This window comes from Hippopotamus amphibius, chromosome 5 (assembly GCF_030028045.1).
Source record: "Hippopotamus amphibius kiboko isolate mHipAmp2 chromosome 5, mHipAmp2.hap2, whole genome shotgun sequence".
Taxonomy (NCBI): domain Eukaryota; kingdom Metazoa; phylum Chordata; class Mammalia; order Artiodactyla; family Hippopotamidae; genus Hippopotamus; species Hippopotamus amphibius.
The window spans coordinates 14,287,539-14,310,648 of NC_080190.1; the positions used below are offsets into that span (position 1 = coordinate 14,287,539).

Sequence of the window (23,110 nt, forward strand, 5' to 3'; positions counted from 1 at the left end):
CTTGTGTTTGTAAGCTACCTCTAATAGACTGAAGAGAAACTCCATTCGTGATGTATATTCTTCTGAGATTCCAGTTAAGGACGGAAGAACTGGTTAAGGGAATTCATTAATATAAGGGGAAAATTTGTGGTATATGTCTTATTCTGAAATTTTAAAAATATAGTCAGTAATATAAGCATACTCTGTAGGATGAGCTAATGTTGTTTGGTGTTAGAGGCAGCTCATCAGAGAACAAGACCTTATGGGAGATATTTTTACCAGAGAATTTTGTTTTGGGAACATCCTTCTATTTATGACCTGCACAAAGAACGCGCTTTCCCTTCATTATTTTCTGCCTCATTGCAGTTGTGAGTACCATGGAGCAAACTCTTAGCTGTGCTGTGATAACTTAATGGTAGGTTGTATGATAATATTCCTAGTATCGTTGATTTTATTAGAGCATGTACTTATTCCCTTTGTAGTATTTGCTGTAGAAGAACCTGTCTACTTCTTAGATCTGAACTTAGGCAAAAGAGTTTTTTTAGGCTAGTATGTAAATAGTGTCTGAGTTCAAGACCTCATGTTTATCACGGATATTTTATCATTTTGCATGGTAGTATGCCTTTTACTTTTGGGATCAGGTTAACCTACTTCTCTTTTCCCTTCCTCGCTCCCTGCTTGTGTTAGTCAGTTCCTGTGATGATTGTAACATACCTTTCTTAGCACCTGCAAGAAAATTAGTTACCTAGAATGTGTATTTAAATGTTTCTAATTTTCACAAAACAAAAATCACCATAGGCTTTTAAGCATGTAACCATTATTATGAAGTTGTATAATATGTCCATTAAGAAGATAGACTGTTTACTGTAGACTTATATTTTTATTTTAAAAAGTTAAAGTAAACAAATGATCCTAAAGAAAAGACCCATGGACTTTTTTTTCCTGTGTAAGTTTAAAGCTCAGTCTTTGACTTACTAAACCTTATCCCGCATAAGGTTAATTTTAATAGCAGTATTTATTTTTTGTTCATATTTGCCTAATATTAAAGATTATCTGCTTGTTATTCATGGCAGCCTGTAAATCTTTTACACAGCTGAAAATTTGTAGCTTCATTTATGAGACAGAAAACAAGAACTTTAGAGGTGCTTTTTGGAGCCGTTAATCCATTAGTGCCCAGGGATTTACAGAATGTATCTAATGAAACAGTGACTGGGAACATAAAATATGCAAGGTGATTAGTTCCTGTACCACTAACTAGAACTTTTATGCTTAACTCCCCAGATACTACTTGAAACTTTTTTACCCTTTGTCATCCTAATACTCATTATAATAGCTCTCATTAATTGGTACATCTCCCAATGGGTTAATTTGCAGATACCAACCATGCCATCCTTTTGCTAACTTACTAATGCAAATTGATATTTATAGACTTCAAAATTGAAAACAAAAAAAGCTCTAACAAAAAAAGACAAACTTTGCTAAGTTATTATCATTGTTATTTTGAGCTGAGGGATTGAGATACACAGAGAATCTGTGAGAGAAGGAAACAAGCCAAGAAAATCCACAAAAACTACCGTAGGCTAATAAACTGATGTGAAAATTTCTCAATTTACAGCACTTGACAGGTGCTAAAAGAAAAGCATCTTTAATTTTAATGTGTTGTTAGGACCTCTTTAGAGAGACTGTACAAGTTATTAACAAGGTCCTCTGAGACAGGAGACGGGTAATTAACAAGACCTATGGAGATATAGTTTAGGTAATTAACGAGCTCTTAGGCACTGGACACAGGATAACACATAGCGAGTCCAATAGTTAAAGAGAACAGGTTGTTATGATATGATCAAATACAAGATGTAGTATGTAAGTCTTCTTGAAGTTTCTGACAGGAAAGTATTAAGATTATATTCCAGTGACCTCAGTGCACTAATTTTTGTAAATCAATATGTAAATTTTTTGCTTTCAGATAGTATTTGAGATGATTATTTCTTTGTAAAATCAACAAGCAGGGAAGCTTGTTACATGTAGATTAATAATCTTCATTAATCGCCATTAATGAACATGTATATTTTGAGAATACCATTGGAAAGGCATAAATTATGTGATTCTAAATTTAGGCTTTTATTCCGTTTAGTTTTCACCTGTGGCCTGTTGGCTAAAATTGCCTATTCCAAACTGGCAGTCTAGTTTCCTTGTCCAGTTTAAAACTGTCAGGATCTAGGCCAGAGAGAAGACTGTCCTTCATCAGTCTGGTTTTTATCAATACATAATATGCAAGGGTCCCTCCAGTCATGCTCTTATGGTACCTTGAAGTCTGAGACGAGATAGTCCCAATTTCAGGTATTTGGCTTAATTATTTCCTGTGTGAATTTGAAATTGTTGGGGTATGAATCGAGTCCTGGTTCAGAAGACTCCCAGTTAGCAAGCCTTGATTATAAACACATTACACTCAGAAGATTAAGAACGCAAGAAAGCCCTGCAGTTCTCCTCATGCATTTCATTGCTTCCTCAGCGTGGCTGCTTTAGGCCATCAAGGTGACTTTTTCCTGATTTCAGATCTGATAATCAAATGATATTTTCATTTTCATTATTTTTGGATGAATAGCAGTATTTTAGTAAGAGCAATACTTGCTGTATACAAGGACAGCAGAGGTGATTAAGACATCAGTCCTACTCTTAGAGCTCATAAAAACAGGCATGTAAATATTAGGTCTGAATTCCATGCTAAGGCCTGGACATTGTATAGGCATTGAGGTACTATGAAAGACTTTTAATTTGGGTTAAAAATTTTTAAGTTGGGTTAAAAATCTTACAATATGATCAAAGTAATATCTTAGATAGCCCCATAGCATGGGGGGTCTGCTGGGGCCAGGAGTGAGAACAGGGAGGAGGCCTCCGGGCAAGAGAACAAGTTAGAAAGTTACTATGATTGTTGAGGTGAGAGTTGATGGAGGTCACTTGGCAGTGAGGATGGGAAAGAAGGGACCATCTCTGAGATACATTTCTGGGCTAATATAGATGGGATTTAACCATTCTGCTTTTGTGTGTATGGAGGGGCGGGATGGTGGGGGACTACTAAAGAAGAAAAAATAAGGAAATTATTCCAGTGATATGTCTTCAATCAGTGTCTTCAATTTGATGAATCACAGCACTGTAAGACGTGTATTACAGCAGTGTGAGGTCTGTAGTCTTTGAATCAAACTTGGCGTTTCAGTCTTGATGGAGAGGTTTGCATTTTTTGTGTTTTTAATGAGGTGCTATCTTGTTTATTTTAGAATTTTGTTTTTAGAGAATAGGAATTATGTGTTTTGGGTTATTCAAGACAAGCAAGCTTGTATCAACATAGTAACAGTTCTTGAGAGTTGTTTTTGAAAGTTGGAAAATACTTTGGCTTCTTTGAACACAAGGATGCAAATTTCTGTAACTGCTTATGGACTTAATGCATTTAAAATGTGTTCACCTTAACACTGTAATTACTACATGTATTCCTCTCCAGTGGTTTTTGGCTTTACCAAACCTTGCCCCCTTTGGACCCCTTTTGTTAGTTTCTAACTAAGAGAATAACTTCTATTTCTTTTATGCTTTTCCCTTACTTCTGTGTACACCACTTTTCTAGGCCTTCTGCTTCTATGTTTAGAGCATTTCCTTTTGGACTACTGTGACCATATCCCTTGTGGTTACCTTTTTCCATAACAGTGAAGTGTTAATTTTTGAAATACAGGTACTGTTTCTATATATTTAATATATGGTGGTAGTGTTACCTGTGGCCAGGGTGTTTTAAATAGCTGCTGGTGATAGAAATTAAAAGTTAATTTGATTTTGAAATGATCTTCCTTATATGCATTTAACTAGTTTCTAAGAATATTAGGATCCAGACATTTGACATTTTTCTCCTTGAACTTATAAAGATAAATTATTGCTCTTTGATTTGATGCAGTAAATATAATTCAGTATTATTATATGACATAACTATAATGTAAATGTGTAAGAATTAATATAAATATTACAATACCATATTATAACTATTTGAATATATTATATGTCAAATAAAAATGTTTTATGTATTTTATATATTTATTTTAAGCTTAGATATCTGACCAAAGTGCTAATATCACTTAAATAGCAATTACATGAATCAGCTTGTCAAGAATAAAACTTAATTCAAATTGCCAATTTTTAAAATTACTTAAACATGTTTGTAAAACTCTAGTAGGCCTAGGGGTGCATAGGTTGAAGAGAAGATTCATAGGTCACTAGCAGCGTCCTTAGTAAGCAAGGGAGAGGGATGTGTAAGCAGTGACCGTAGTCCAGGCAGAGTGAACTGTATTGGACACGGTTTGCTGTGGGAAGTGAGAGGAACAGCTTGCTAGAAACTAGGAAATGCTTCTTCAAGGAAGAGGCATTTGAACTTTTGTTCTGGACCATTGAACATGATGTTTTACGTTGGGGAACAAGTAGATAGACAGCTGTTTTAGTAAATAGCAAGAAAGCTTATTTTTAAATTGAGATGCATCTTGAAGGAATGTGTTATAAATAGTGGCTATGTACTATTATATTATTAGTTTTCTACTAACTACTTAGTAATTTTACCATTGCTTTTTTAGTTGGAGCTATAGTCTGTGCCTTGTCATTCCCTGCCTGGTAGGTTCCTGAGGAAGTATGTTTGCTACTTTAGGCTACCAGAAGCCAATTAGTGAGTGCCCTGCAGCAGCTCTGCATTAAGTATAACAACCTCTTTGTTATGGAGTCTGGTGTGGGAATGGGGGTGTTCAGGTTAATGATATATTTTGTTTACTTGAAGTGTACACTATATTGTTTCATGTAGATTTTTTCACTTTCAAAGAAATTAAATGACCCAAATAAATTAAGAATGGAAATCATACTGAACAAAATATTAGATTAAATTTAATATTTGATTTGGAAGATATATTTGATTAACTACTTCTACCTGAGGATTTTTCAGTGTTACATGAAAGTATAAATATAGTAATAGTAGAATATCCTAAAGCAAGTATAGGATGGGTTTAAGAATTCAGGTTTAGGATTCAGGTCTGGGTTTGAGTCTGTTGAATAGCTGTATGACCTTACTTAGCCTTTCTAGGCCTCATTGTAAGATGGGATAACAACCTTGTGTTGTGGAAGAGATTAAATGATGTAAGGCACATAAAGTACTGCAGGTAGGTTTGCCACATGGTGAAGCTGTAAATGGTAGCTCCTGCTATGATCTTATTACAAAGCACCTACAGAATCTGCAACAATTGCTTTAAATAAGTTAAATGAAATTACTTACAAGTAAAAATATATTCTCAACTTTAAAAATCATCAATAAAAGAACTTATGAACTCGTTTTTCACTGACTGATAAAGGATATACATTTGGTAGAAAACAATAAATTTGATAAAAGTTTTTTTCAAGATGTATTTTCTGTAATAATCTTTGATGAAATAAACTACACCACGTTGAAATTAAGTAAAAGTATTCCCTGTATTAAGTAGAAAATTTATTTTATGACTTTCAAGGCAAAAGTATTACAATCAGTATTGCTATAAAATCCTGTGTTCAGAAATTATTGCATAGCACTAAGAAGGGCAGTGCAGGGTAAATATCTAAGCTGTGCCTTTACCTTAAAGCATGACGAGTTTTTCCTAAACTCACATGACTGAGTTCAAATTAAATCGTTCAAAACTATCATCGTAAGACGGATAAATGCTGCTTACTAAAAGCTCACGACATTTCAGAGTCCCCTTTGGGAAAAGGGTCCCTGCCTTAGGAAATTCACACAGGTAACAGTGCATCCCTTCTAACCAAGGTTTAGAAGTTGGCTCTTTCATTTCTTTGTCAGTGAAAGTGCCCTCTTTTGTCTTTGTTTTTCACCAAGAGTATAAGATTCTACTCGAGTAGTCTCCGAACTCAGCATTCTTAAGTATGCCTGAAATAACATTAATTATATTTTTAATGTTTTGTCATTCTGGTTTTTAAAAAAAAATTCCTCACTTAGAAAAAAACATATAATTAAAATTTGAATGTAAGATGTTTTTGGATTGTCATCTTGTGTACTTATGAGAAGGGTCGTATAATATCATCTCCTTGTGTTCTGTCTTTAGATTACTAGGTAGTATGTATTAAAGTGACATTCTGAAATATATGTTTTTTTGGAACTTGGTAAAAAAGAATGGACGTGGCCTTTTTTTTCTCATATGAGAATTCCCTTAATATTGTGAAACATGGCTGCATAAGGCAGCCTCTCTGTCTTTAAGATCATAGGCAAGTAGATACAAAGTATGTGATTAATTGTCCTGATTGGTGATGCAGTTAGTAAGTGCTGGTGGAGATAAAAATTACAGGAGATTAAATGGGTAAGGTTAGGCAGTCTAGGCATCACGGAAAAGGTAAAGTTTCAAAGGATGGATCTTTGAAAAGGGATAGGAAAGGGCTTTCGTGAGTGACAATTAAAATGAGAATAGGCAGTGAGATAAACATGAGTGTAGTAAGTGGCTCTCAGAGACCCAGGTCACCTAAAACTCTTAAGATTGGAGGTGGTAATGGAAATGGGACCTCATTACTAGGAACTTAGCATACTGGAATGAAGAACTTGGACCACATTCTATAAGTGTAAAGATTTTTCAGCATATGAATGTTGTGATTGGAATACAATTTTAGGAAAACCCAGAGAACAGTGCCATTGCTATTGCACGTATGGTAATGGACCTGAATGGGAAGGGACACACGTGAAATCAAAGAGAGACCCCAGTGCGACTCCACTTTTAAGTGTGATTTTAGATTCAGAACAAAAACTTTTTGCAGTGAAAAGTAATTTTAATTATATAGCTTATAGGAACAAGACAGTAGGGAAATTATTATGGCACCAGAAATTTGCAAATATTGCAAGGAACACGCTTTAAATCATTGGGTACCTGTCTTTTAAATGTTCTTGAGTAGTTTGTTTGCTTGTTTGTTTTTAATGAAGTACCAGTCAGAAAGAACTGGCTGAGAGAGATAGTATAATGTACAGTTTCCAATATAATAATCACACTTAACTATTTTGGGGAGGGGGCTGGAGAGTGTATCTTTACGCAAAACAATAAATTCTTTTCTAGCAAAATTTTATACTTTCGTAGCCCTGCGAAACCAGCTCTTACTTGCCAAGAATGTTTTAAGGCTGGGCTTTTCAGTCTAGGGTGTAGCGTGGTCAGAAATCCCCCAGTCACCCCAGCAGCTCTGCTCCAAGGAGGATACACAGGAGTTTGGGGTTTGTGTCACCCAGTGGAGGGGAAGCCAGATTGTGTTGGGTGCCTCTCCTTGAAGGCTCTGCAGAGATGACAGGTTAGGTAAGCAGGTGCTTTCTGGACCCGGGCCTCATTGCAGGGTGTTCTTGAACGTTGGAGGCCTTCCTTGTGCCCAGAGGGCACTAGGACTTCTTTTCCAGAACTTGGCTTTGTCCTGGGTACAGAGCCAGCTTGTGGTACTTTTGACCAAGGGTGTTGTGGGCCAACTTGCTTTGCCCCCAGCTTCATGGAAGAGTTACCTCTGCCCAGGTTGTCCTCAACCTCTCCTCACAGGGAAAAGGCTGATCAAGGATGCTGGGTTGGCCTTGATCGCAGACAGAACCTGTGCTGGCTCTGGCCCTGTCAAGGGCCCTGGTGCCTTGTTCTCATCACTTCTGTCCAGTTTTACTGTTTGACTTCCAAAGTAGACAGAACTTGCTTCCATTACCCCGCACCCTCAAATGGACTCTAGTGGATATATGGCAGACAGTGGACCAGGGTCTGCTCAGAGCAGCAGGATAATCACAACACAGCTTCCCAGAGTGACAAGGTTCCTAAAGATTTAAGGAGAAAAGATTCTTTGTATCTTAAGAGAAACATGATTTGATAGGGAGTAAAATGTAAAAATTGACCTGAATTTCTAAGTTAAATTTGAGATGGGAAGGCAATTTTATGCTTGTTGTTATTCTCATGTATTGGGGTACTAAAGAGAACAAAGTTTTGAGGAGCTTAGTTTTAAAGAAATGGAGAATTTTTGGAATTCATAGAGCTTATGTTTGGAAATTTGTGAATTGTGTGACTGTATTTTAAATAATCATTTCTTTTCTTCATCAGGAGAAAATAGCAAGTACACCTTGATTGAGCATGATATTCTTGATGAAACATGCTGTAAAATCATGGATATCTTTCAATCCTCAAGTTTTAGGACTTCTTCAACCACATAGTCATTACCATTTCATGATAGAAAAGCAGCTAGGTCTGAATGTGCTGTCCATGATCTTTGGTGTCACTGACCGCAATTTCCTAATTGTCTGGCCTACGAGATCTCATAAAAGGTATCCTGTGAGAATAATAGTAAGTAAATTACTGTTAATCCCCATAGACGTTTATGTATTAGGTTCTGTTTTGCCATCCAGGTAGTAGTGTGCCTGGCCAGTCCCAGGAGAGATAATGGAGTATTTTAATCTCTAATAGCATTAACTTGATTTGGTACTCACTCCCCCTCCCCCACCCCCAAGAAAAGAAAGGAAAAAAGCAATATTGAGTTGCACTGTGGCTCTTAAGCCCGATTTGCATGTGTAATAGACATAATTGAAATGTGCTAAAGATTGAGTTTACTAGTGGAGTCTCTCTTTGGACACTTCAATTTTTTAGGGCTTTTATAAAAGGAATCATTAAGAACATTTCTTTAAACTCCTTTGAGATTGAACCTCTTTGGAATAAATGTTTTCAGCATTTACCAGAAAAATTTCAGTTTGATCAGTATTGTGGTCAAATACCTAAACTGGTAGACCTGGTTGCTAAAGTGGATAAACTGGCTGGCTGAATGGATTTTATTAGAAGTTACCAATTTGAAACTTACTTCACTTCATATTGGCAGTTTTAAGTATCAGAGTAATTCTTTCTATCTTAAAAAAATATTCCATTAATATGCCATCAGATCTAGATAGAAGCGATCTTTGTTATTCAGAAAAATAATATCCTCTGCTCTTTGGGGACTTAATGCCTTGTCGAAACCTGTGTTGACCATTGATTTACTCAGTCAATTATTAGCCCAATTTTTATTAAGCACTGGCTGTTAATTTATTCAGCATATATTTGTTAAGCATCTGCCATACCCTAGGTGCTGTGTACTGATGTTAGGACTGAAAAGATTGAGATATCATTCCCTCCGTTAAGCAGTTTCTAGTAGAAAGGGGTGGGGAGTCCAGGGATTAGGATAGATACCCCAAATGCAAACTTTAAAAAACATTTATTTTTAGAGCAGTTCAAAATCACAGCAGAATTGAGCAGAAGGTACAGACATTTCCCATATACATCTTACCTGCACACAAACATAGTCTCTACCATTATCAGCATTCCCCACTAAAGTGGTACATTTGCTCAAATTGATGGACCTGTGTTGACACATCATAACTATACGTAGTCCATAGTTTACATTAGGGTTCACTCTTGGTGTGGTATATTCTTTGGCTTTTGACAAATGTATCGATATAATGATAAGGGTTCATCTTTATAGTATCATACAGAGTATTTCTACTGCCCTAAAAATCTTTTGTGCTCTGCCTATTGACTGGCCCCTCCCCCAAACCCTTGGAAACTGCTGATCTTTTTACTGTCTCCATAGTTTTTACCTTTTCCAGAATGTCACATAGTTGGAATCATACAGTCTGTAGCCTTTTCAGATTGGCTTCTTTCACTTAGTAGTATGCATTTAAGATTTCTCCCTGTCTTTTCATGGCTTGAGAGTTCATTCTTTTTTTTAAGCACCAGATAATATTCCATTGTCTGGATGTACTAGTTTATCCATTTACCTACTGAAGGACATCTTGGGCGCTTCCAAGTTTTGGCAGTTATGAATAAAGCTTCTATCAACATTTGTGTGCAGGTTTTTGTGTGGACATAAATTTCAGCTCCTTTGGATAAATACCATGGAGCCCAATGGCTGGATCCTATGGTAAAAGTTCCTGTTGCTCCATATCTTCGTCAGCATTAGGTGGTGTCAGTGTTGCGAATTTTGGCCATTCCAGTAGCTGTACGGTGGTATCTCATTGTTTTAATTTGCTTTTCCTTGATAACATGTGATGTGGAACATCTTTTTATGCCTGTTGCCATCTGTATATCTTCTTTGATGAGGTATCTATGGGGATCTTTGACCCATTTTTAAATTGGATTGTTTGTTTTCTTATTCTTGACTTTTTTATATAAATATTTATTTATTTATTTATTTATTTATTTATTTATTTTATTGGCTCTGTTGGGTCTTTTTTGCTGTGCATGGGCTTTCTTTTAGTTGCGGTGAGTGGGGGCTATCTTCGTTGTGGTGCGCGGGCTCCTCATTGCCGTGGCTTCTCTTGTTGCGGAGCACGGGCTCTAGGCACATGGGCTTCAGTAGTTGCAGCACATGGGCTCAGTAGTTGTGGCTCACGGGCTCTAAAGCGCAGGCTCAATAGTTGTGGTGCACGGGCTTAGTTGCTCCGTGGCATGTGGGATCTTCCTGGAGCAGGGATCCAACCCATGTCCCCTGCATTGGCAGGTGGATTCTTAACCACTGGGCCACCTAGGAAGCCCCTTATTGTTGACTTTTAAGAGTTCTTTGTATATTTTGGATAACAGTCCTTTACCAGATATGTCTTTTTCATAGATCTTCTCCCAGTCTGTGGCTTGTCTTTTCATTCTATTTAACTGTGTTTTTCACACAGCAGACATTTTTAATTTTAATGAAGGCCAGCTTATAAATTCTTTGTTTCGTGGATCATGCCTTTGGTGTTGTATTTAAAAAATTATTGCCATACCCAAGATCATCTACATTTTCTCTGTGTTATCTTCTAGGAGTTTTATAGTTTTGTACTTTATATTTGGGTCTGTGATCAATTTTGAGTTAATTTTTATATATATTTTTATATATATATAGGTTCATATGTCTTACATTGGAATAGCATTTCGTCATACAAAATGTTCCATTTAAACTCTCTTTTAATCCTAATTCTTTGAAATAGGTGGTGAAATTTCTGTTTCTTGATTAAAAATAAAATGTGAAATTTAGAGCAATTTAATAGGTTGTACCTGGGTACTGGGTGGTGGGCAGTAAATTTGGAAAATAAATGTTATCAAGCCCAATAGGCTTTGAAAGCCAGGCTAAGAAATTTTGTTATTGTCCCGGAGGAAGTTGGAGGCCAAAAGTTTTTTGACAGCAGAATAATGAGGTCAGACTTGAGCTTTAGAATGTCCTATCCAGCCCTTTTTTGCATAGGCTGGATGGGACAGAGGCGGAGACTGAGAGGAGGCAGTTACAGTGGTCCAGGCTGTTATAATCTAGGTGGTCTTGTGAGCAGAAAAGTAACTGTGAAATTGAGTAGTGAGGAAACCGTGAGAGATGCGTGTCCAGAAGCTGAATGGGGAGAATCTGGCAGCTCACTGATGAGGCATACAAGCTGGAGGCTGGAGTCAGGGGTGCCTCTGAGGCTTCACCTTTGGTGACCAGGAGACTGGTTGTACCAGGAGGAGGAAGATCAGAACTGATAGAAAAGTCAAGAGGATGATTGGCTTGGGAGAACTTTGAGGGGCAGGTAAGATATTCCATCTGAGACTTTAAACAGACATTTGTAAAAGTGGTATTGCAAGGATAAAGTGGTTGTGGTTGAAGATTAAAGATTTAACAATCATCAGTCCATATAGTGGTGGCAGTTGACGTCATCAGAGGGCATGAAATACCAAGGTAGAGTGGAAAAAGGGATTCGAAAACAGAACATTAAGAAATAGCTAGTGTTTCCCACCTAAGGTGAAACGAGGAAGGTGACAGGTAATCAGAAACATAAGAGAAAATTTAGGCCACCACATATCACAGAGGGGAGGGTCTCAGAAAGAGAGAACAGTCATCAAAGGGAGCTCAGAGGTTAAAGAGAAGGAGGCTGTTGCCTTAAGTAAAAATAGTTTGTGGCACCCTTCATAAAAGCGCAGTGACTATTGGTGGTGGGGGAGGTGTTTCAGGTTATAAAATGTGAGTCAGTAAAGTGACAAAGACAGCAGGAGTCTTGGGAGGGACCTGGGAGGGATGAGAGATTGGCGGAACATCTGAGGGCTAATGGACTATAAATACACTCTGGTGAGGCGGGTGGGTAAATACAAACAGATTAGGAAACAATTGGGATCATAGTGGGGGTCCACGAAGCAGGTCCCATGGGAGTGAGGGAGTGGGGACTCCGAAGGGGAGATGGATCAGATGGAATTTCGACTCCGTGGGATCTTATTGTGAGTGACCGACCGTATTCCACCTTACTGATTACTGTTCCTTCGGAAACGTGTTTAGAGCAATTCCGTTTGTGAAAATGTGTTATAGATTGTACGGCAGTATATAAATGTACAGTGATACTATTCAAATCCCAGCCACTTCAGTTACACCATTTCAAACTTGCAGTTTTTCTTTGGCTTCCTTTCTTTCTCTCCTGTTTTAAATTATGAAGTGAATAGTTTATGGCATTTATTGGATGTTCTTATATCAGTTAAAGTCCTAGCAGGAAAGAGTTGACACACTCAAAATGAGTCATTGAAGAAAGTTTAGTGAAGGGATCATTTATAGAGGGGTGTCTAGGGTTAGGACACCGAGGAAGGGCTAGTATAGCACTGGGGATCTGTGGTGTCTGGAAGGGCCTGCCATGCTTAGGTGTGAAGGAACAGCTGTGGCTGTCTGTACAGAAGCTGCTGGTAAAGCTGCAGTGCAGCAGGGGGACGGAGGAGGTGGTAGGATGGGGCCGGAATAAATACCGTGTTTCCTCTTCTTTCTGTCCTCCAGTCTCTTGCAGGTGCCTCCCAGTGACAGAGCACAACTGGAAGCCAGTGGGCCAGGGGACCCAGGCGATGCACTTTCCAGAGATCAGCCTTCTGGGGTGCAGGGAGGGGCAGAATGGAGCAGGAGGGGCAAACAAAAAAAATTCCATACCTGTTGCTTTTCAGCCTTTGTTCTAATCTAAGATTGTCTGAGTCTTGCACTTTTCATAGTCATCCTGATTGGAAGAATCCTCAGGAAATTGTGTTGGCCTCCTTGAAACCAGCCATCTCTGAGCTCCGTGTAGGACTGAGGACTTTAGAAGCTCCATGTGGAAGAGGTGCAGTTTATGGCTGAAGAGCTTGGCTGGTGGTCTTTGGCTGCTTTGCTTTGAACCCTGACTCTGCCCCTTAGTAACTGTGTAATTTTGAGCAAGCTTCTGAACTTTACTCTGCCTGTTTCCTCCTCTTCAGTTCACTTCATAGGATTGTTCAAGGATTAAGGGGGTTAACATGTAAAGTGCTAACAAAGGTGCTTGGTACCATGGTTAAAGTCCAGTAATAGCAGTTGTTGCTAGGCAGGTGTCATGACTTGCCCTTGCTTCGCTGTAAATGGCGTATTTTTTTTTCCTCTTTTCAGACTCATTAAAGGTTTTGTATCATGGCATAGTTCTCAGTTTATACCCTTCCCCCCCCCCCCCCAACTACATTTGTCACCAGAGTGAAGCTCCAGGTCTCCAGAGCCCACTCTCTCAGCCAAACAAGATCAGTAGGATAGTTTCCTTTGAAAAGAATTAATGTCAGAAGTTCTTCTGCGATAAAGTTATACTTATTTCCTGTACACCATAAGAAATTGAATGGTGTTTAAGAAAGCTACTCCTCTGCCCCCTTCCTCTCTTTGCCCCCGTCCCAGACAAGCAGGACACCTCCTGAATTTTGCAAATAACTTGACTTCACTTATTAAATACAAAATGAGTCAAGTTGTAGGCCAAAATGGACTTAGCTTTATAATTCTAGCAATAACAGGGCTTGGAAAGAAGTATCATGGAAGATGTAATACTTGTTTTTAAATGCCTTCGAAAGAGCTTCAAGTGTTGTTACGTGACTTCTCCTTGAAAGATTTAGGATCCTAGAGCCAGGAATTTACACAGTTTGCATTGTCTTGCATTGACAAGGCAGCTAGTTAATCAGTTTTAATAGATCTTTGTTCTTCTGTGGGCTTTTTTTTTTTTTGGTCTTGACAGACTTTATCGCTGTTAATAGTCTCTTCCCCTTCTTAGGTATTCTTGCTCCAAAGGAGAGCAAAAAGATTTTTAAAAAGAGAAAAGGAAGAACAAAGAAAGAAACTCTTTTCACTGCCAAATGCCTTAGTAATTTCTACAGTGGTCAGTTTTATCACTTTATTATAAACGTTGATTTGCTCTTCTGGCTTATCTGTGGATGACTAGTCCATAGCAGAAACTGAAGGACAGTTTCAGGTTTCACCAATTTATTTTCTCAGTATTTATCCTAACTTGAAAGTAAATTAATGTGATGTTATTAGAAGAGATACTAATGATTCCTTGAGATATATTTGAGTACTGTTAATTTTAAAATTTAAAGTTTCCTGGGAAAAATTCTTTAAAATTTGGAAATATCACAAGGGAGAAAACAAGCTTTTATTAAACCTAAAAACTTCAGGATGTTAAGGTAAAGCATTTTGTTAGTTTAAAATATTTTTAAAAATATGAATTTAAAAATGTTTTATCAGCCCAAAGGTTACTTTAAAATACTCTGCCGCCACCAAACTCTTTCAGTTCTGATTTAGAAAATTAATTGTTTTGAATGCTGAAGTTTAAATTTGTGTAGACTTTTTCAGTGTGAGCACGTCTGAGTTTATTTTTATATCTGATTAAAAACCATTTTCCTTAACCTGTCAACAACTCAGTTGAGCAGTCAGACTATATTATTCAGTATCTTGTCTGACATGAGGACATCAGTCCAAAGAGAAAGATACTACAAATTGGTGCCACACTTCAATACATAGAGACATTTTATTTTTCCCCACGCTAATTCAGTCCAGTTCAGTTAACTCTTTTTTCCCCCTTAAGGACGGATCAAAAAAGGCAGCTGTGAATGACTGAGTTGGTCATGTGTTTGACACGTCAGTTTGTGAATATAAAGCCGACCACAGGGGAGGGGTTCTGTCTTTAGATTTCAGACAATGGCGGGTACCAGAGCCCTGGCCTCAGATCTCTGCTCTGGGCTGCAGAAGAGTGTGAGCGCACTCAGGTTACACTCAGGTACAGTGGCGAAGAGCCTGCCTCCCTGCGCTCCACACCTCTCTCCCCTTACGTTGTGAGCATTCTTGAGAATTCGCAGACACTTTGCAGGTTGTCACTGAGTTTCACTTCAGTCGCATAGGCTAAAGCTATCAGATAGTACATATGGTTAGGTTTGTGATTTTGATAAAATTTTTGTCCTAAATGTCTGTTCCTTCAGAACTCTTATTACAATAAGTATAATAGCAGCATTTCTATTTCTTAGTTCAATGATTTCTTCCTGAGACATATAATGAAATTTATACAGTCATAGTATTGTTTATTCTTCAAGGATATGATGGAGTAGATATGAAACATCAAAATAACACTTATGAAAGATTAAATTTGTCAGAAATGGTCTGTTGCTCTATGGATCCGTTCTGAGAGCGTTGTCTTAGATGACATGACAACCCTTCAAGGGCTCCTTCCCACCCTGCTGCCTGTGTGCCAGTCTCCTTGGGGTCCCGCAGTGGCACCACTGGCCGGCAGCCCCAGACAGCATGTGTCTTCAGAGTCCTCTTTCTCTGGCCTGCCAGGCCCATCCTTCATGTAACTTTAAGTCCTGCTTTTTCCTTGACTTAGACCTTCCCTGACTGATTGCTGCAATAGACCGTTTCCTTCCTCTGGGTGTCAAGATTTTAACTCTCAGGAGTACTGTCCCCCTACGAGGGCACCTCTCCCGTGTGCTTACTCAAAATATCAGATTAATCCACGTATCCTGTGTATTTAGGGCTTCAGCAGTGCGGCCTGTGCTCACCGGGTAGATCTATGAGCGGAAAGCTGGGCTAGGACTGTGTCAATCTCCACTGCTCACCCACTGGACAACCTCATGCAACCTAACCTAACCTCTCTGTGATTCATTTCCTTCTTTTGAAAATGAAGGTCGTAGCTGCCTTAAGAGTTATGAAGATTAAATGAATTAATTTTAGTAAAGTGCTCATTAGCACAGTATCTGGCACAAAGTGCTATGCAGATGTTTATTAAATAAAATAATTTACTGAACATGTTTTGTCTGCTAACCACTGTGCTGAGTGTTTTACATGTGGTCAACTCATTTAATCTTCCCAGCAGTCTTACATGGTAGATCCTGTTACCATCCCCATTTTATAGACAAGGGAACCCACACACACTCAAAGGTAAGTAAGTAGAGGGCAGAACCAGGATTGGAGTTCACACCACCTGATTCCAGGGCCCTCAACCATTTCTCTGCCTGTAACTGGTGTGCTGTCACACTGAATGTAAATCAGTTTCTCCTCGAGAATATCACAGTTGGATGGAGAGAGGTGCAGCAGAATGCGTTTCTTGACTTATTAGAGAATAACAGGCTGTGAGATAACGGGGCAAGGAGAGATGAGTCCCACTGGTCCCTGATGTTGACCTCTCTAGACTGAAAATCAGAGAGGATGGGAACTGTGAATGTTATCAGCTGCCCTCCCCACCCCCCGCCCCGGCACTCGAGGCCTAGGGGTACCACATGATAATGTATTTTGAATTTATTTTTGTTTTCCTTTAAGCCACTCTTTTGTCAGGCTTTTGAGGCTTTGCCAGTACAGTGAGTCTAGTCTGGGACCATACAGAACACCATAAAGACGGTGAGGTACAGGGAGTGAGAAAATGTGTCAGCCACGTTGGCCTGTACATGGTGCATCATAGGTATTTAAAACATGTTTCAGTCTTCCCCACCATGTCACCCAGCTTTACTGAAATACCAAATTTATCCACAGGAGTTCTAGGTAGAAAAGATCAGCAACGGGTTCTGGAAGCTGGTACCACAATTCTTAGTCATAACAAATGAAACCTTGGACATGTGAGAAATTCTCTCGAGGTGGTTGTACATGCACGCATGCCCTGTAGATTTACAGCTGGGGATATATACTTGTAATAGTAGATGTTTTTCAGTGTCCAGACCTTTTGTGTATACAGTCAAAAGTTTTAAAAGTGAATTTCTTCATAGGATTCTAGTTATTTGGCTGATAAAGCACAAATAATGAAAAAATATATTTTACAGTTAAGTCTTTTTTTTTTGGAATAAAAAAGTTCCTTGAACAGTAATGCTTTGTAGCGGTTCTCATGACTAATACTCTTAAGTGCCGGGTAAAAATTAAACTTGAATAGCAGCGATGAAATGTTTACTCATCAGATGGCTTTGAAGTTTAGCTTCTTTTTGGTTGTAGTCCCCTTCCTAATGGACATGTTTCAAAGAAGAAAATGATTATAGCATTCAGCTGTGATGTTTTCGTCCTCTCTGCATGGAAGAAATCCATTTTGTTTTGGTCCATTTGGGTATTTAAATGTTGAAGACCAGCTACTTAGAAATCCATTAATGACAGAAATGGTTCACATAGCTCTGAATTCATTCTTCTTGATAGGAGAATATTTAAAGGTTAATTTTTCTAATGCCTATAGAAATAATTGTTTTAAGAGATGACTTCAACTTTTATTCTACAGTCTTCCCAACCTAAATCTGTCTCCATAGTTTTATATCACAAGGCCTAAGGTGAGTGTGCGTATATAAAATAATAACATTACAAAATTTAATTTTATAAAATATCTCACTGGGTAAAATCATTTATATTTAAAGATGCTTAGAAACTACATATTTAGAGGTACAGTTCTTCAGTCTTAATATAACTGAAGGGTTTTCCTTCAGAGTTTAAAATTATAGACGCTTTAGAATGTTGTGTAAATGTTCTTTTTCTTTTACATCCTGGATTAAATTTTACTCAGGTAATATAAGAGTTTAGAAATTGTTATTGCAGTGTTGGTTAAAATGTTCTGTTTTTATGTTTCCTTCCACATGGACTGTGATATGCTTTTAATATTTGTGTTTGTCTTTTATTGTTCAGTTTTCATATGAAACCGACAAGTAATGAAGACCTCAGGAAAATCCCGGTAAGTTGCAGAGGGGGTTAGAGAATTACCAGAAAGCAAGTGGTAAGCTGTCTTTCTGTCTGGGGCACATTTCTAAAAGGGCCTCCATCTCCTTGAATCCCTCAGTTACCTACAGATTATAGCTTAGTGTGATAATTTGGGGAGAAAGAAAAAAAGCAAAATTCAAACTTTAATATACTGTAGGGTGTGAGTTATGTATGATCTGTGGAAGTGTAAGCAAACATTATAAACATTATAGTTATAATTGAAGCCAATTTAGAATATACAGATTTTGTTTGTAGACTGTTTAAAAATGAATCTGAAAGCTGTATGTTAAGGTCAACATTATAGTTATGAAATAAGAGCATGTGGAGAAAACTAGCATCTTGTTGTTGTAACTGAGGCTGAAGGAAGAATAAAACTGCTTGTTAACATTTAACAATAGGAAAAGCTTTCTGGCAAAAGATGCATTTAACCAGGAAAGTGTGTTTGAAAGAACCTTTAGGACACTTACCTTCCAAGTCAGAACAAAACCAAACATATTAACAGGCTTGGTAGTGACCAGCTAAATTAACTCACATATTTTGCAAAGATTATTCAGATATCTTAACTTCATTTCATTGTTATTTGAAGTCCAGTTTTTGATCTCTGTTCAGAGTTTCAGTACATCTTCAGTCAATTCTAACTACTATATTAAACCTAGAGAATAAGTTACTTTACAAAAATATGGGGACATGTCTGGTAGAAAACTAAATTCTCACTGAGAAACAGAAATAGAGCCTTTATTCCAAGAGGCTGGTGGTTGCTGTTCGAACCATCTGTCCTTAATGTGTGTGATCCAGATGTATAATAAGAATTTTTCAAAGCAATAACATATCACAATTTTCTGTGATGTGATAGGCCTAGAAGAAACCATGGTGTTGTGTAAACCATTCTAAATGGAGTTATTTGTCTTTAAAATGGTAGAAAACATTATAGAGGCAGAGGACTTTGTACTGTGTTTTTGCTGTTTTATGTAAATGATTTGTACGTTTTGATGTTTCATAAATACTCAAGTCTTTATATTATGGCAGTCTGGCAAGAAATGTCAGAATATATGAAGTCAGCCTTTGATCAGATAGTAAAATGAATTCTATCAGGCAGTTACTTAATCTCAAACAAAATGCAACATCAAAAAATCATTTAATGTGCAGCTATTGTTTATTAAGTAACCTTAATTACAATTTCTATGTGCTTGTAAATGTACTTTCCCAAATCTTGTAATTTATTGCTGTAAAAGCATCCTTAGAGTTCTTTAAAGAAATAAAATGTGAAAATTGTTTTAGTTAAAGGATTTAAAGGTGATAAAAGAATCCTTGATGTGTGATTATTTTTCTCTGGAATACTAACTATTCTAAATGACAGTTAAAGGATTACTAGGTGTTGTTAATTTACTGCAAGATACAATTAAGAGGAGAAAGCTCATCCTCATATTGATCATCGTTGAAAAAAGTATTTGAACAAGTTTTATGTTGAAGATTATAAGATGTTTGAAGTAATTTACATTAAGTTCTCCAATAATAGCCATCCACCAAGTTATATTTTTTCCCCCTTCTGGACATAGTATTTTGTAATTAAGTTTGTATGTCTTATGTGCTAGTGCCAACACCTGTCTGTGAAAGCACGGTGTTTAAACAGGAGCAGTAGCCAGTTGAAAGGGCAGTGTGAGCTCTTTAAGGCCTAATTAAGAACTGAAAGGGAGATGAAGGGAGTAGGACAAAAGATGTGAAAGTAGCTGAGATGATATTCCCAGAGCAAAGTTCCTCATTAGAACAATAATGAGATGATCAGAGAATGCCAAGCCTTCATCTTATCTCTCTCTCTCTCCTCTAGTTGCCTTGGATGTCACTTAGTACCCCACCAATATTTGGTTACCAGGACAACCTTTCTTTAAATCTTCAGTTATTTTGAGTCTTGATAATTTGCTTTTGTTGAAATTTAAATATTGTAAAAAATATACATTTCTTAGTTTAAAAGGCTAGACTATGAGTAATGTAAAAATAGATCACTAGTAAATCTCAAAGTATTTTGCACACATGTTATTTAAAATTCCAGTTAGAAAACTTAATGTAATAATTCTGTTCTCTCACCCAACCCTTATTTTCTTATATCTGCGTATGGAAATTTTTAACAGAGTTTGGGTAGGAATGAAAAATGATTGGTTATGAGAGGGGAAGAGAAAAGAAAACTTTACATTAAATTTCAGTATAAGAAGACATCTTAAAAACATATGTTCCATCTGTATGAAGTGCTGGAGGGAAAACGTGGAGTACTTAGGAGTCCCATGTTAGGTTACTTGAGTCTTGACCAGTTGGGACATTTCTCAATTTTAGTTTTTTGCAAGAATAGTATTAAAAGTATCTTTTGAAAAAATAATTCATTTTTATATTTGCCTGAGAGTTTTTCTCTTTAAGCAAAATAATTTTTGTAGCCAGAAAATATTTTAATTTCCTACTGTATGTATTAGTTAATATTAATCTTTATTTTATTTGGAGTTAGATCAACAAATAAGGATAAATGTATTTATTGAGCATAGTAGTCAATTTGAGAATCTTATGCCTAAAATTGGAAGGTTTACATGATTTTCAAATATGGGATAAAATCTGGAACTAAGCATAAAACTGTTTTTAATTATCTTATATTCTTTTCCAGAATATAGTTTATAGTGCATGTGTTTCTAAGATGTTTTTTGCATAGAAACTTAGTACAGAAATTTGGGGTAAAATTCTCACATAAAAGGACAAATGGAAAATTTATTGAAAAGGTCAGAATTGTATTTCCAAGAAATCTGTTTATCCACAAGTATTAGATGGCTGTGAGGGGAAAAATAAGCCAAATAAGGGATTTGTGTATTTTAGATTATGGCTGTAACGTGTTGAACAATGTTGTGGGATAATAATTGATTATTTTGAGAGACTAAATTTTAGATTGATTTGTATCATGGCGTTAATTGAAACTACTTATGTCAAACTAAGAATTTTTCCACGTCTTTCATCCTCATTGTCTGTAGAGAAATGTTAAAAAAAATTATTTTAACTACATTCTCTGTTTAGTACTGGTATAGTGTAAAATGTAACAATATAAATGATTTTCTAACTGTATATTATCAGTTAATTAGTTTGGAGAAATCGGTTCACATATGTATAATTTGATTAAGAGAGGCTCAATCTGATGCTATTATTATGTTAAATTAAGAAAAGTAAAACAATCGGTAATGAATCCCATTTAGTTTAATTTCATTAATCCCTGCAGTTCTCACAAGAACGGCTGTTTTTCAGGAAATATTGTATTAGAAAAATGAAATCACATTAGTTGGACATTATTACTTTTTTAAAATGCAGTTCCAAAAAATCCCTTTGTAGACCAGGAAATGTTAAAGTTAGAGAGCATCTCATTTATCAGAGAAGGAAAGTGAGACCTAGGTGGGTTTCTGTCTCAATTTGTGCAGAATTACTTAGGTTAAAGTAAGAAACTTTAGCTTATTTTTAATTAATGTTTAAAATATACTTATCTCTATGGTACGTCTTATCTTTTCTACAGAAACCTGCTTAGTATAATAAACGTCAGTAAGGATGTGTTTAGGAAAATCTGCGTTTTTGTATCTCTAGACTAATGACCAATTAAATAAACTAGTAAATATGTGTGTACTTATTCTAACAAAAAATTAGTTGATCTGAAAGAGAATAAAAAGTAAACCAACACATCTCTCCAGAATTGTCCTTCAGTTGTCATAAAGCAATATTCTGAAATGTTTTGGAGGACAAAGGTAATACAGCTGATAGAGTTGTATTGGTACCCAGTTTCTAATGGTGAAGTAAGTCATTTTTAATGTCTTATAGAATTGAAATTTCTTTTAGGATCCTCTCTATTCTGTTAATTTAGTAGAGGCTCTTACTGACTTTTGTCTTTACTATTTAAATAGCTTTGTAACTAATCTCGGTCCCTCCAAATGATCTTACCCACTGCTGCCATTTCCCTAGAATTTAGCTTTAATCATCTTTCCTCTGTTTAGAAACCTTCAGTGAGCTTTCTCTTTCCCATAGCACTTTGATAGCATTAGACATCCTTGAGGATCTGTTCAGAACCCACCACTTCAGCCTCTCTCTCTATGCCCTGTCCTGAACCTTGTTTCCCAGCCACACTCTGCTGATCACCTTTATTGACCACTGTGCCCTGAACCTTGCTTCCTCCTGTGAACAAGCAGAGCTCACTGGTTGAGATGCCCATGACGCATTTCTGCCTGGCAAAATCTTTGAAAGCCTCGTGCAAGCTCTGTCTTATCTACAAAACCTGAGAGAGTCTATGGATTGGAGAAGTTTTCAGCCCAGAATATTTTTTTGCCTTTATCCTAGGGAAGGGAGTGTGCTTGGGTAACACAAGCATCAAATTGATATTTGTGCTCTAGCTTGTTTCTGTGGTGCAGCAAAGTCCTCACAGGGCATAGGGGAGGAGGGGATTAAAAAGTTACACTTTGGTTTTGCTGATAAAAGCTCCTAGATGCATAGCAAATTTAAATAGATCCTGAAAATTAGTACAAATTTAATTCCTATGACAAAAAAGGGGGACGAAAGACCTCTCTACGCCACCAGTTCTTTTTCTCCATCCTCCACTGAATAGATGAGATACTATTAGTCCTTAAGAACAAGGCCAATTTCCTCAGTGTTTTAGTTTATTTTCTTTAAAGCTAAATGGAAATGTTTGGAAAGAAAGTGATGAAAACCATTTTAAGTTGTTGAATGCAGTGACAGACCTGTGTACAAAAAGGCATAAAGGTTGCTACTTTATATTTTGGCATTACGTTTTACGTAATGAAACATCTAAATATTATACACTTTATATAGATGATGTTATAGTGTCTTTTTGATTAAATTCCTGAGAAATATTTTTCTTTTAATATTAAGATGTTTTGTAATAAGAATGAATTAAATCAGTGCCTTTTTTTGGTTTGTTTGTACCTTTGTGTTAAAAGAATTTTCACCCATAGATTAAGGTTAAACAAAATAAAGTAAGTGAAATGGCAGAGAATGCAGATGTACTAATCTTAAGTGTTAGCATCTTAAGTAGTTGAACTCTGAGTTTCCTGACAACCAAGGCAAAAAGGGAAATAAAATAAATTGTATAGGTATTAGTACCAGGAGGAGAAATTAGACTAGTTCCTCAGAGAAGAAAATAGTC

The 23,110-nt window shown here is 36.8% G+C and overlaps 1 protein-coding gene across 2 annotated transcripts in view; it reads left to right on the forward strand.

The window, feature by feature from the left end:
- Nucleotides 1-23,110, forward strand: part of RAB11FIP2 (RAB11 family interacting protein 2) — a 42,671-nt gene that overhangs the window by 14,185 nt on the left and 5,376 nt on the right. For both annotated transcript variants that reach the window (XR_009053814.1, XM_057735699.1), the window contains exon 4: nt 17,872-17,917. Coding sequence is in view for 1 of the 2 variants with exons in the window: in XM_057735699.1 (XP_057591682.1) it covers nt 17,872-17,917 (46 nt within the window). In the remaining variant the exon portion in view is untranslated. The remainder of the gene's footprint in view (nt 1-17,871; nt 17,918-23,110) is intronic.